At 40.5% G+C, this 15,107-nt stretch overlaps 1 protein-coding gene across 1 annotated transcript in view; it reads left to right on the top strand.

Moving 5' to 3' along the window:
- The window catches only part of EGF (epidermal growth factor), a 95,579-nt gene that overhangs the window by 47,270 nt on the left and 33,202 nt on the right, over nucleotides 1-15,107 (top strand). The window contains 4 exon segments of the mRNA XM_028121296.2: nucleotides 6,301-6,423; nucleotides 7,302-7,427; nucleotides 8,489-8,625; nucleotides 10,805-10,953. Of these exon segments, the coding sequence (XP_027977097.2) occupies nucleotides 6,301-6,423; nucleotides 7,302-7,427; nucleotides 8,489-8,625; nucleotides 10,805-10,953 (535 nt within the window).

The raw sequence follows: 15,107 nt of genomic DNA, 5'->3' as shown, positions 1-15,107 counted from the left end.
TTTTATTATTCTTTTTTCTCTCTCCTGTACAGGTTGATTGCTTTCCATTACCCTGTCCTCCAGCTCACTAATCCATTCTTCTACTTCCTCTACTCTACTATTTATTCCCTCTGGGATTATTATTGCAGTTAACTGAGTTCTTCATCTCTGATTGGTTCTTTTTTGTATTTTCTATCTCTTTGTTGGGGGTCTCACTGAGATAATCCACTCTTTTCTTAAGTCTAGTGAATATCTTTATGACCATTACATTAAATTCTTTATAAGGCACATTGCTTATTTCTATTTTTGTTTATCGCTCTTGCTGTGATTTTGTCCTGTTTTTCAGTTGGGATATGTTCCTCCATCTCCTCACTTTGTCTAACTCTCTGTGTCTATTTCTTTTTTTAAAATTAAGATTATTTATTTATTTATTTTAGAGAGGGAGAGAGCATGAGTGGGAGGGACAGAGGCAGAAAGCATCCAAGCAGACTCCATGCTGAGTGTGGAACTCCATGTGGGACTTGATCCCAGGACCCTGAGATCATGACCTGAGCCAAAACCAAAAGCTGGATGCTCAACCGACTGCGCCACCCAGATGCCCTGTTTCTATTTCTGTGTGTTAGGAAAGTCAGCTGTGTCTCCTGCTCTTGAAAGTAGTGGCCTTATGAAGAAGAGGTCCTGTAGTGCTCTGCAGTGTAATGTCCCCTGTTCACCAGAAACTGGCAATTTAGGGGTGTCTCCTGTGTGTGTTGGGTGTGCCCTGTTGTTGTGACTGAGCCATGTTTGCCTTTAGTCCAGTTATCAGCAATGGCTCTCTTCACTTGTTGTGGAAAGGATTTGGTTCCTGTGTTGTTCCTTTTTTTGGGGTCGTGATAAGTGTACTCTTTAATCCCCATCACGTATTTGACCCATCTCCCCACCCAACTCCCCTCTGGTAACCATCAGTTTGTTCTCTATAGTTAATAGTCTGTTTCTTGGTTTCTCTCTCTCTCTCTCTTTTTTCCTTTGTTCATTTGTTTTGTTTCTTATATTCCACATATCAGTGAAATCATATGGTGTTCATCTTTCTCTGACCAATTTTTCTTAACATTATTCTCTCTATCTCCATCCATGTCATTGCAAATGGCAAGATTTCATTCTTTTTATGACTGAGTAATATTCCATTACACACACACACACACACACACACACACATATCATCATCATCATCCAATTTATCCATTTACCTATTGATGGACACCTAGGCTGCTTCCATAATTTGGCTATTGTAAATAATGCTGCAATAGACATAGGGGTGTATGTATCCCTTTAAATTAGTTCGTATTTTTTGAGTAAATATCCAGTAGTGCTATTCTGACAGGTGTGAGGTGATATCTCATTGTTTTTATTTGTATTTCCCTGATGATGAGTGATGTTGAGCATCTTTTCATGTGTCTGTTGGCCATCTGTGTGTCTTCTTTGGAGAAATATCTGCTTATGTCTTCTGCCTATTTTTAAATTGGATTATTTGTTTTTTGGGTGTTGAATTGTATCAATTCTTTATATATTTTAGATACTAACCCCTTATCAGATATGTCATTTACAAATATCTTTCCGGTTCAGTGGTTGTCTTTTTGTTTTGTTGATTGTTTCCTTTGCTGTACAGAAACTTTTTCTTTTGAGGTAGTCCCAACAGCTTATTTTTGCTTTTGTTTTCCTTGCCTTAGGAGACATATCTAGAAAAAATATTGCTGTGGCCAATGTGAAAAAATTACTGCCCGGGCTCTCTTTAAGGATTTTTGTGGCTTCTGGTCTCATATTTAGGTCTTTAATCCATTTTGAGTTTGTTTTTGTGGATGGTGAAAGAGAGTGGTTCAGTTTCATTCTTTTGCATGTAGCTGTCCAGTTTCCTGACACCATTTGTTAAAAAGACTGTCTTTTTCCCATTGTATATTCTTGACTCCTTTGTCGAAGATTGCTGACAATATAGTTGTGGGTTTATTTCTGGGCTGTCTATTCTGGTCTATTGATCAATGTGTCTATATGTGTGCCAGTACCACACTGTTTTGATTACTACAGTCTTGTAGTATATCTTGAAATCTGGGATTGTGATACCTCCCATTTTTTTTTTTTTTTCAAGGTTGCTTTGGCTATTCGGTCTTTTGTGGTTCCATACAAATGTTAGGATTATTTGTTTTAGTTTCATTCTCTGAAAAATGCTATTGGTGTTTTGATAGGGATTACATTAAATCTGTAGATTGCTTTGGGTATTAGAGACATTTTAACAATATTTGTTCTTCCAATCAATGAGCATGAAATGTCTTTCCATTTCTTTGTGTCATCTTGAATTTGTTTTATCAGTGTTTTATAGTTTTTAGAGTACAGGTTCCTCACATCTTTGTTTAAATTTATTCCTGGATATTTTATTGGTTTTGGTGCAGTTGTAAATGTGATTTTTTTTCCCCCCTTAATTTCATTTTCTGTAGCTTCATTATTAGTATATAGGAATGCAAGAGATTTCTGTACATTGATTTTGTGTCCTGTGACTTTACTGAATTCATTTATTAGTTCTAATAGTTTTCTGGTGGAGTCTTTAGGGTTTTTCCTATATAGTATCATGTCATCTACAAGTAGTGAGAGTTTTTCATCTTCCTTACCAATTTGGATACTTTTATTTCTTTATGTTGTCTAAGTGCTGTGGCTAGGATTTTCCCGTATTAAATAAATAAAATAGTGGGTGTGGACATCCTTGGTCTCTGTGTTATTAATGGATCAGTCTGGAGCCACTTTGGGCTTGAGTTGGGTCACAACAGATGTTTGCCAGAGCTGTGGCTGCACCAAACTCTCCCTGTGTTGTCTCCTGAGAGGTTTTCAGTGGTGGCTGGGGCTTGCAGTCAGACTTGATGTCTACCCCAGCCTAATGCTGGATTAGTAGTCAAACTGGTGTGTGTGGTTATGTTCCCCTCTCCCAGGACAGGAGTCCCTTTGGAGTGGTGCTGACTCCTGACTGGGCTGCTTGCATAATGACAATCTTGTTGAGCCACTTTGGAGAACTCTTGCCTAGGGCAGGTTAGATGCAGTAGGGGTCTATAGGAGAGCGTGGGGGCAGGGTGTGTTGTTAGTAAGCTAGGTGGAGAGTATTGGCACTACTGGTTCCCACAGGTGTTTGTGTATCTGGGCCAGTGGGTGGGGGAGAGAAATAGCACTAGCCAGCTCTTTTGTTCTTGGAGAAGTCTCCTAAAGATCCTTGCCTCTCCTGCGAACATTCTGAGCTTAGTAAACAAATCTCCTTCGTGTATAATACAGGTGTTTTTCTAACTGTTGCTTCTGTGCTGTATCTCAGTGGGGCTCTTTGTTGTATTATCTCTTTAAGGGTTGGAATTCAGTTTCCTTTTGCCCTCCAGCTCTCCCAGAGCTGAGCCCACTGGTATTGAAAGGTCCTGGTGTTGAGCCAAGCCCCTCTGGTTTTCATAGCTAAATATAATGGAGCTTCATCTTCCCAGTGTGGGTCTCCCTGTGCCTAGGGTACCTGTGGTGGGGTCTGCTCTTCTCCATTCTTCATGCTTGCAGTGGTACTCCCTCCCAAGGGATGTCTTGCCATGTCAGTTTGTTCCCAGCTATGTCTCTACAACTAGCTGTGGAGAGTTTGTTCTGCTAGTTTTCAGGTTGTTTGCTGGGTTATTTACACTGATGTGGGTGTGCTCTAGGTGTATCCATGGGATGAGGTGAGCTTAGTATCTTCTTACTCTGACACCTTCCACGAAAGCTGTTTGGGCATAATTCTAATGATATCAAAATCACCTGGGTCATTAACAGCTAGTGTGTGTACTCTCTGATATTTTCCACATGCTGTGCCTAATTTAATGTTATTGCCATAGTAGTGTTGGACACCAGTTTTGGCCAACATGGCACAGTACTCTATTTTAGATTTCTGCAAGGCTGGGCAAGAGTTGTTGGTGAGGATGACCACTTTTGTTTGCCTTGTCTAATCATTTTCAGAGTTTTCTTGTACTGCACTATACACTTTTCACTCTTCATAATGGGTTGGAGCCTAGAGTTGATCTATTCCAGCAACTTTTTCATGTTCTATGAGGCCACCATCTTCCTGCCTTAGGTACAGGACAGTTTTCAAACAAAAGAAGACACTAAGATGGTTGGGAGTGACAAGAGTCCAATAGTCTTTCTGCAAATGGTTGTAGCAGAGATTAACAATAATATACTAGGTCTATTACTTCACCAAGGGTTTCAAATGGTGATATCTAGTTGTATTATTTAGTTTTAGTTGTGCTTCATAAAGAGCACTTTCTCTCATTAACTTTTTTGTTACCTCAAGATACAATTCTTACATTAAATGCAGGATAAATGTTGGATTTTTTTCTTCTTTCTTTATTTATATAAATAAACTATATGGTTCCTTAACACTTTTCAAAGATGAATGGTGAGTGTTTTTTAAAAATTAAATATTATTATGAAGTCATGGGTTTTTAACATTTTTAATATGGTTCAACCTATCACAGTTGTTATCCTTACCGATGAGCAAACTGTCTTCTCCTTGGCCAGTGGGAGCCTCTTCAAAGACCCCAGTAGTCTCCAATAGTTGCCTTGTTATCTCATAGGTCATATTTTCCAGGCTTGTCTCGCATATTCTATGTTCTAGACATGGCATTAGCAATTTCTTAAAGAGCAGTGCTTCTTTTTAATGAGAAAATTTATTTAGAGAACATAATCTGCTACTAAGTTAGTCATTGTGTCTAGCCTTTTGGGGAGTCAGAGCTAGGAATACACTTTTGAAAAAGAGAAATATACTAGGAATTTATATGGACATGCCTATTTTCAGTTTAGGATCATATACTCAGGTACCTTCTTATAGGTTTCTTATTGAATCCACTAACATAACTAAGTAGAAATTAATGTTAAAACCATGTATATTATCTAGTCCTGTTCCAGAAATGATGGTGAATAGGTCCGTCTGAGTGCCATAAGTGCTCATGGCATTTAAAGCATTTAAAAATAGATAGATGGTAATGAATTTTTTGGAAATTACCCACTACATTTGTGCCTGTCTGTGGAACTTGCCCTTCTTCTAATACCAAGTGATTTACCTGTTGGCAAATATACTAAAGTGTATGATGTTAATCTGTTATAGAATCCACTACGTGCCAAGCATGACATGCATAATCTCACTTGGTTGTCAAAACTTTTAAGACCTCTTTGGTACACATATTTTATATTTTAATCTTTGATTTACTTGGAATTTATTTTGACGTATGGTGTAAGGTAGGGATTTAACTTTTGCCCTAAATCATTTCTCAGTTATTTATGTATCATATTGGATGATCTTTTACATGCTCAATGATTTAAAATACCTTTACCACAGGGGCGCCTAGGTGGCTCAGTCGGTTAAGCATCTGACTTTTGGTTTTGGCTCAGGTCATGATCTAATGGGTCCTGGGATTGCATCAGGTTCTGTGCTCAGCAGGGAGTCTACTTGAAGATTCTCTCCCCCTCCCCGCTCCTGCAATTCGTGCATGCACACGCTCATGCTCCCCGCCTCTCAAATAAATAAATAAATAAATCTTTAAAAAAAGTAAAATACCTTTATCACATACTACATTCTTTTTTGTTTTTTCTTTTAAAGATTTTATTTATTTATTTGACAGAGAGAGACACAGCGAGAGAAGGAACACAAGTAGGGGGAGTGCGAGAGGGAGAAGCAGGCTTCCTGCCGAGCAGGGAGCCCGACGCAGGGCTCAATCCCAGGACCCTAGAATCATGACCTGAGCCAAAGGCAGACGCTTAAAGAATGACTGAGACACCCAGGTGCCCCCACATACTACATTCTTATGCATACTTGAGTCTTCTAAAATGAGCTTCTATCTGGTTCTATTATCCTCTCTATTCCTGCACTCATTTAGTTAATGCTTCTTAATGATATATTTTGATGTTTGTTAAGAGCCCTTCATTCTCTTCCTACACCTAACCATGCTCATACAATGTTCTTAATTTTTTTTTACATATACAATTAGTTTTCCAGATGAACTTGCAAATCATTTGGCTAAGTACCATTTAAAATATTTTGATGACTAATAGCTTTGAAAATACTGTTTGACATAAAAGAAACTTAAAGGAAGCTAGAAGCACTTTCCAAAATGAGGTCTTTCTTAAATTTTTTTAGATTTGAGCTTTTTCTTTATTTTTACATCTCCCTTACAGCATTTCATAAATGTCTGATCCTTGGTTTAACTTACTCTTTTTAGCATAGCATTTTTGTTAGCAGTTATTTTGCTAAATTTTCACAAATCTGATTTAACACTAATCTTGACCTTATGCTTCATTAATTAGAATTAATTTCCTGTCCAAGCAATACATCCAAATGTAGCCATGACTGTGTTCTGACATCAGATGGTCCCGTATGTTTCTGTCCTGAGGGCTCAGTGCTTGAGACAGATGGAAAAACATGTAGTGGTAAGTTTATTTACTTTTTGTTTGTTTGAAAACATTAATTTTCTGAGTGACACCTAAAGATTGATCTTATTTATAAAGGAGAAGAGACTTTCCAACATTACACATTAAAAGATATTTGTGCAACAGAGTAATATAGATTTATATCAGGTTTTTATTTGTGTGGTTTTTGTTTTTAGATAGCATAGTGTAGCAGTTATGGGCAAGGACTCTGAAGTAGCACTACCTGTTAGTAGCAGTGTTATTTTGGACTAGTTACTTGCCCTCCCTTAGTCTCATTTTTTTCATCTGTAGAAGTTATTCAGCCCTGCCTCCTGGATTTGTGGCCAGCATTGAGCAAGATGATGGATGCAGAGTTTTTAGCCTATTCCTTGCAGCTAGTAAATACCTCTCTACTTTTATCTTCATAGAGACTTAAACATATAGAAGGCTGGATGTAACTTAAAATTAGCATAAGAGTTATGTGTGGCTCTTTTTTTTTTAAATAAAGAAAGCAAAAAAAAAATCATGAGGCCAAAAATATATGTGAGAAAAAAATATATTACTCACTAGCAAGAGTTGGACCAGCTGTCAAACTCATCAAAATATATTTCTTATTCCAACCACTGTCGGTGCACTTGGTCTTCAAGCTCAGTTGTAGAACGGAGGACAGGGGCTGTTGGGATGTGAAGGGTTAACATTCAAGCTATGAGGTTATAGGAAAATAGAATATGGTGACATTTTGCTCCTAGTCTCTGAAAAATAACCTTGATTGCAGCAGTATAAAAGATTGTGGAAATGGTTTTAAAAACCAACATATACTGGGTTCGCTCAATATTTTGATGAAAAATTGTTATATTTTTGAATGACATGGCATCATTAACAAGTGCTTGTTTTTGTAGGCTGTTCATCACCTGATAATGGGGGATGTAGCCAGGTCTGCCTCCCTCTCACCCCAGTCTCCTGGGAATGTGGTTGCTTTCCTGGGTATGATCTACAACTGGACAAAAAAAGCTGTGTGGCATCAGGTTGGTGCTGTGGACGTTTGAAAGTGTGTCTGCAAAAAGATTATGTGAAAACATTTTATTTAGAAAGGTGGAGAGTTAAATTGCTTTTGGCTTCTGAGTGGAACGTCTGATTTTTTATTTTTGGAAATAGAAAACAAATCACATTGTAAATATAAATAAATAACCATTTTTTGAGGAATGTTTCTAAGTTCATTAGCACTCAGCAAGGATTTGCCATTACATCAAGTATGGCATTCCCATATATGGCGAGAATCATGACCAGAATAGTTTTAAAAGACTTCATAGTTTAGAGGCTTTTAATAAATATTGTCGATTGATTTGATTTTCATCTCTCCAGTGAATGTAACCATCATAATACTTTGACAGATTCTGTCCTTTTTATGTCAAGAGTTAATAAGCAGTTGAATGCTTGAATAATTTTTTCATCTTCTGAGATTCTATCTCTTGTGTCCTTTGACAGCCTTGGATTCCTAGATTTATACCGAATTGATGTTATCTCTCCCTAGGTTCATTATGTTTATAATCTGGGATAACATAATGAGGAGCCTGCAGAACTTTCCTTAGACCCCAGTACTCTTAAGCTCTTAGGGCCTTAGTGAATATAGCGTAATCTGAGCTCTGAAAGTTATCAGGGGTCTTGCTATCAACCCAGATAATCATGCCTCTCTTTCAGAAGTGCTCAGGGCAGAGAAAGGTATTTATTTGGACATGAATTAATGTAATTTGCTAATATTAATATGTTTCCATACGTGTGAATCAAGGAGATTATGGCACTAAGACTGGTGTCATCTAGCTATGGTGTTGGCTGTTTATACTGGCTCTTTGTATAAGTAATTTGCATTTTAAAAGCAGGCACCTAGACAGAGGGGAATCCAGTAAAATGGAATTCTGGTAGAATGTCACCTCATAGAAGAAATCTTGCCTGTCCTAACCTACACCACACCAGTGGGAAATTAAGAAGACAAGAACTGCAGAAAGAGGGTACAATGAAAAGGAAAAGTCAGAAGTGCTTACTGGGTTCCAAGGCATATTTTAAATGGAGGCATACTTGACTTTAACAGGACCACAGCCGTTTTTACTGTTTGCCAATTCTCAAGATATTCGACACATGCATTTTGATGGAACAGATTATAGAACCCTGCTCAGCCAGCAAATGGGAATGGTTTTTGCCCTTGATCACGACCCCGTGGAAAATAAGGTATGGTTTTGTCTCTTGAACAGATGTGGCTATGGTTTAAGGACAGAGTAGAGGATTTTATCCTAACAGATGACCTGAGCTACTTGACAACCCTCTGCTAAGCTCAGGATGATTAGGCGCGGAAAAATGTAGATACAGACATTGGAGCATAATTTGGGAAATGTTAAGGACGCTTCTGTTCTCATAACCCTACCCTGGCCCTTACGGTGACTCAGCCATTTTATTGGGAATGATTGAGCAGGACCTTAAATTTAGTTTCCTCTTGGAGATGAGGTTGGGAGGCTAGCACAGTGCTGTACACACGGGAGGACTGCCATAAATAGGTTTTTAGTTATTTGCCAATAGCAGAATGAGTGGGAGGCTGGGGTGCGTTACATTTGTGCTAGGTTCGAATGTGCTTGAAATGATATGTTATGGTGTCTCCTGGAGTTTAATCACACAGTAGTTATACATTTACATAGTTATTAATTATTTAGTTATTACTAGATAGTGCATTCAACCCTAGAATTTTAAACTTTGTATTTTAGAAAAAATATTTTATTTATTTATTTGACAGAGAGAGAGGGAGAGCACACAAGCAGGGGAGCAGCAGAGGGAGAGGGAGAAGCAGGCTCTCCACTGAGCAGGGAGCCCGATGCGGGGCTCGATCCCAGGACCCTGGGATCATGACTTGAGCTGAAGGTAGACACTTAACCGACTGAGCCACCCAGGCGCCCCTAAGCTTTGTTATTTTTGTGTATTCCTGATTTGAAGCAGTCTGGTATATGGTCAAAAGAGACAGAGTGAAGCTGATTGATTCTGTGTTCAGTTGCTATGGATTGATAGCCAAATATAACTCTTTTTGCAAATAGAAGTTTTATACTTAAACACTAGCGAAAAAAATCCTCCTTTCTTTTCCTTGAACTGAATTTATATGACTCCCTGGAAGAATTATATTAATAGAAAGAAAATAATAGGAAAAATCAGTTCAAGATTCATTTATTACCAAAGTAGTTTTTTTCCTACACAGTCAGCATTTTTTATAAGGTGAATAAAGAGACCTAGAATGAACTTGCAGTCATGTGGCTGTTTTTCATTTCCCTGGTCAAGTTCTCATGTTCTTGCTCTTCAAACTGTGGTCCTTGGACCGGCAGCATCAACCTCACCGGGAACTTGTTAGTATTGCAGACTCCCAGGCTCTGACCCCTGAAGCAGAATCTGCATTTTAACAAGATTTCCAGGTGATTCGTGTGCACATTTGAGCTTGAGAAGAGCTCTAGCTTAGTGTTTTGTTTTTTTTTTAATATGAGAAGTACTCATTTTTGTATTATGGAATAGAACCTTTTCTATTTTATCTAGAAAGATGACAACCCATTAGCTAATGAATTACCATTTTATGAACATTGTCATCACTGATTATAAGTTTAGGTACATATACCTACTCAGCTAAAATTCCACAAATGCTATCATTAAATTATCAGCTGACCCATGGCAGTTTTTAACACTCTCACAAAATTCTTGTACTGGTTTGCTAGTCTGCATAGGAGACTGAAAAGGAGCTTTGCACCTGCAAGTTATGTTCTGTTGAACAAGATGGATTAATTAAAGAGAAATTAAATATGGTTAGAGATGAAAGAAACTTTAGCAAATACCTAGTCTAACTTTGTCATTTTTCCAATTGAGAAAATTGAGGTTAATGACTTGGCCAACTCAATTAAACAAAGAAGGGCCCGAACCAGGAGAGGAACCTGTGTCTCCAGACTTGCAGTGAAGTGCAGGGCTGTGGATTGAGCAGTGGAAGTCACAGCCCAGCTTGAGGCCCCCACTAAACTGCTCATCATTGCCTCCTATCAGGCTGTAGAAGCCATTAGTGTTCAAGGACAATGGCTTGGTTATTGACCAATTATCAAAGATTAATGAATTACCCAGTAGCAATAGACATATGTGCCAGGCACAGGGATATATATATATATATATGACCCTGAGGGTCTGAGACATGGAGGAACTTGCTTATGTTTACACACATCTGGGAAGCAGCAGAGGTGGGAGGTGGAATTCAGTTGTAGGTGTGTCTATCTCCAAAGCCAATCTCTTAATGATTACGCTGTATGATCTGAAGATTTGCTAACCATGTTTGTATATATGCCACATTAATTTTTAAAAACAAATCAGATAGAAATGCCTATGTTCTTTCTTGTAGATATACTTCGCCCATACAGCCCTGAAGTGGATAGAGAGAGCTAATAGGGATGGTTCCCAGCGAGAAAGGCTTACTGAGGAAGCAGTAGATATGCCAGAAGGTCTTGCCATCGATTGGATTGACCGTAAATTCTACTGGACGGACAGAGGGTAGGGCTCCTCCTTCTCTTTTAAGCCACGTGGGATGGGAGTGGTGGCATAGGTGATACCGCTGGCCTCATCCTCCACTTTGAACCCAAGAAAATAATGCTGGGCGCTTGGGTGGGACTGGAGGAAAGATGCCCCTAGTGTTGTCCATATTCCTTCCATTCCCTCCACACTACCAAGCAGGATGGTCCTTCTTTCACCAAGACTGGATCTGTATCCAAGGGAGAATTGTGAGGACCAAGAAAGTAATATGTGTTTTTGCACTTCAGGCTGTGGTAATCAGAGAAATGCAAAGCCTGTCTGAATACAATCAGTGAGCACCCTTTGAGCATCTCTTATGGATAAGGCCGTATCCTGGGTAACGTGGGAGGTGCAAAGGAGCATGAGGAGTGTCCATCTTTGCAGTCGGCTCACAGGTTAGCCAGGGAGCTAAGGCACATGGACCCAGGAAAACGCAGTACAAAAGCTTGTTCTACATATCAGTACAAGAGATGTACAAAGAAGGCGGCGCATAAATAATTGCCAATGGAAGGGTGTACACACCCAGAGGGAGCTTTGGAAGAGGCTCCGGGAATCAACTAGCCCAAACCCCTCATTGTACAGACTAGAAGGCACATGCTCTCTCCCTGTGAATAAGCATGAAGGAGGGAGCAAGGCTGAACGTGGGAGTTGTGAGCCGAGTCCTCACGAGGTTGCAGAGATGGTCTACTTGCCCTGACACGGTAAAGAACAGAACTAGAGAGAAGCTATGATGTTTCTGCCCTCTGGGCGTACTGCTCTAGGGGCTGTAGGGGGACAGCCGCGCTTGATGTGTGTGGGGCTTGTGTGAGCCCCGGCAATGGTGGCGGTGGGAGGAAGGTGGAGCAGGGAAGTGGCTGCATCTCTCATGTGCGCTACTGAGAGCCCACACCTTGCTTCCAAGAGGTGCAGCCAACCACAGAGTACAGACAGCTGGCCCAAGATAGCCTTAGAAATTCTCTCTCTAGGATGTTTTCTTGTAAGGCCGTAGAGTGTAAGGGTAGTCAACCTGTGCAACTGTGTTGAAGTAAAAGAAGATAGAATCAATTAGGATTTCACCTCCATGAGGTCAGCGGTCCCAACCCAGAAGGAGAAGTCCCAGGGAACAGGTTTATATGCTTGGGGGTAGGTTTCCTGTGTCCCAGAAAAATCTTTTGGTCTGGATAATCCATGGGAAACAAAAGGTTTTAAAAATGAGCCCCATGTGCCACTGGTGTGCTGTACAGTTATCAATAATATGGTACCTTTATATCCAGGGTGAGTCCATCCTCATTCATTCATTCATTTTTGTTTGTTTACTTTACATACCTTTATTGCTTTATTCTTTGGATATTGATTTATTACATAACTGAAATGCATCAGACACTTTGAAAGAGCATTATATCCGTGACACTATGAATCCCAAAAGGCTAAGTTTTCTTATCCCCAATTTAAAGATGAAAAAATGGAGAATTAAAGAGGTAAGGTACCTTTCCCAATGGCAAGCAGCCAGCAAGAAGTAGATCTGGAATTTCAGTTGTAGTAATGATAAAAATCATAATAACAGCCTCCTCTGTGTTGAACCTACTTAAAAGGACGTTTTAAAATGTCAGCTGTGCATAATAACAGAGCTTGTCCGTGGCTGTTCTCAGAAAGGTAAACGTTGATCGGGACAGCAGATGTCAGCTGCTCCGGGCCTCTCCGAGGATGCCAGGTCTTCTCGTATTTCCCACATTTGCATGTCACCTTTAATTTTCAGTGTTTGATTAATGGCCCCATGGTACCTACTGCAAGGCAATGCCCTCAGGAGAGAGTCACGCACCTCCGTGTCCTGGAGAATCAGACCTCAACTTCCCGAGTTCATTGACTTCGGTAATAACAAGCCCCTCTAAGTCCTCTTCCCTCTAATGGCAGCTGTTAAAAGAAAACCTTTCATTTGTCTGGAAATGAGAGGTTTATAGCTTGAAAACCTTGGTATTAGCTAGAAATTGGATTTAAATAACTGAGATTCCAAGCTCATGATATTAGATTATATGGTAACTTTTAGCCAATTAAAAGAAGCCAAGTGGATGCTTACAGTTTATATTGGCTGAGGAAAAGACAGATGCAGATTAACATCACTCTGTAGGAAGGAAGCTAACTGATCGTTCCACTGCCAATGCTATTATTTAGCATTAAGGAAGCCTGATTCTTAAAGTCAAATGCCTAGTAAAAATGAATCAGGAGGGCGAAAATATATGTTTGCTCATGATTTATACCCACCAGTAGGTATAAATCACTCTTCTAGGGTTCTGGATGGACAAGTGCTGCCCTGAAAACAAGGTGGGTTTTGGAGCATCCCAGTGGCATTGAGACCAATTAGATCATGGAAAGAAAGGGAAAGATGCTCCACTAGATCAAGGGTCGTGCTGGAACTCGTGGGCACCCAAATGTCCGTGCTTGCCTTGCTTTCTCATTACCCACACTGGAGTTAGAGATTTGCTTTCTGGCTGAATCAAATAGAGGTGTATTATTGGGTGAACCCCTCAGAGAGCTGTGAAAGTAAATTCCAGCAATCCCGCGTAAGACAGATCCAGAGTCAGGAGCTTATGTCCATCTTGATTCTCATCATTTCACTCCTGCCAAAACAGTAGGAATTTAGAGATGATGTAACAGTGAGATCAGGACTGACAGTTTTATCTCCCCTGGTCACAAGCAAGTGGCCTCAGAGTTCCTTCCCTCCCATCCAGGGACAGGCTCAGTGACAGTTGTGACTGAGTGAATTTGACACATTGAGTTCAAAAATACCTTCCACCCAGCAGTACCTTCCCGACGATCACTTCATCTGGAAATAGAATTATTTTTTAAAAGTGGCTCTGTTGTACAAATGGCTTCCAATTATCCAGCGCCCTGAATTGGTAGTTTGCGCAGTGTGCTAGATCAGCACAGGCCCTCAGCCAAGTTTGCCTTTGCCTCTCTCCTGCATAGAAACTATGAGGAGGACTATATGAAGCCCCTTCCCCACTGGGTGGCTAGAAAGTTCACTCGAATAAACCACCCAGAGACCTCCTTAGTGTTTAGTAGAACAGGGAGGAGAGAATAGTTCTCCCTTGTGTTTCTGGGCAGGCCTGTTTTATGCAGACATTGCCCACAAGAGCAAGAGATAGACCTTTCCGGATGTTGGTTGAATGAATCAAAGGTAATTAGACTTCTTAGTTTGGAGTAGGGAAACAGGCTGAGCCGACAACACGGGGTGGGGAGGGGAGGTTCTTCTTACCCCTTCAGCTTGCGGTCCTGCCAGTTCCTGGATGCTGCTCGGAAGCCCAGGTTGGTACACAGGATGAGGGCGTGCTGGAATAAGGCATCTGTCTGACTCTGCCACTTGCATTCTTTACATTCTCTAGACTATGATTCCCTGTCCCTCTCCTGCTGAACTCTAAGCTCTATAAGGACAAAGACAGGGTTTTGTTTCCCGTTGTCTCCAACGCGTAGGCCAATCCTTGACACACAGGAGGTGCTCAGTAAATACTTATTTGACAATGAAGGTCAGTTTAACAAATGGTAGAAAAATCAGGAAAAGAGGAGTTTCTCCTCTGCCAGATTCCAAAGGGTTATTTTTTTTAAATTTTATTTATTTATTTATTTGACAGAGAGAGAGAGAGAGAGAGAGAGAGAGAGAGAGGGAGAGCACACAAGCAGGGGGAGCAGCGGAGGGAGAGGGAGAAGCAGGCTTCCCGCGGAGCAGGGAGCCCGACGCGGGGCTCCATCCCAGGACCCCGGGATCGTGACCCGAGCCGAAGGCAGACGCTTAACCGACTGAGCCACCCAGGCGCCCCTATTTTTTTTAATGTAAAGATTAGCAAATAATATTTCAGCACTCCCATTTGTCTTAGAATCATATGGAAGAAAATTAAGTCAACAGAAACCTCCCCTCTGCTGTCCTTGTGTTGGCTGTCTCTGTGGCCCTTCGAAGCCTGCTCTCTCTCCTTCCCGTGATCTGTGACCATGAAAATGATAACTCCTCCCCTCTGGCTTTCACTGGGTTCAGCAGGAGCTGGGAGGTTGTGAAGAAAAGGGGTTGGTGGTCACACCCCTGGCTTTGTCCCTGCCAGGCCCCTGACACAGTCCCCTCTTACCTTATCCTTTCACTGTGTATTTTAGTTTGGTGGAATAAATATTAT

This window comes from Eumetopias jubatus, unplaced genomic scaffold (assembly GCF_037043125.1).
Source record: "Eumetopias jubatus isolate StellerSeaLion01/CBP00866 unplaced genomic scaffold, mEumJub1_p1.0 scaffold_2, whole genome shotgun sequence".
Classification (NCBI taxonomy): domain Eukaryota; kingdom Metazoa; phylum Chordata; class Mammalia; order Carnivora; family Otariidae; genus Eumetopias; species Eumetopias jubatus.
This window is presented reverse-complemented; position numbering and strand designations above follow the sequence as displayed.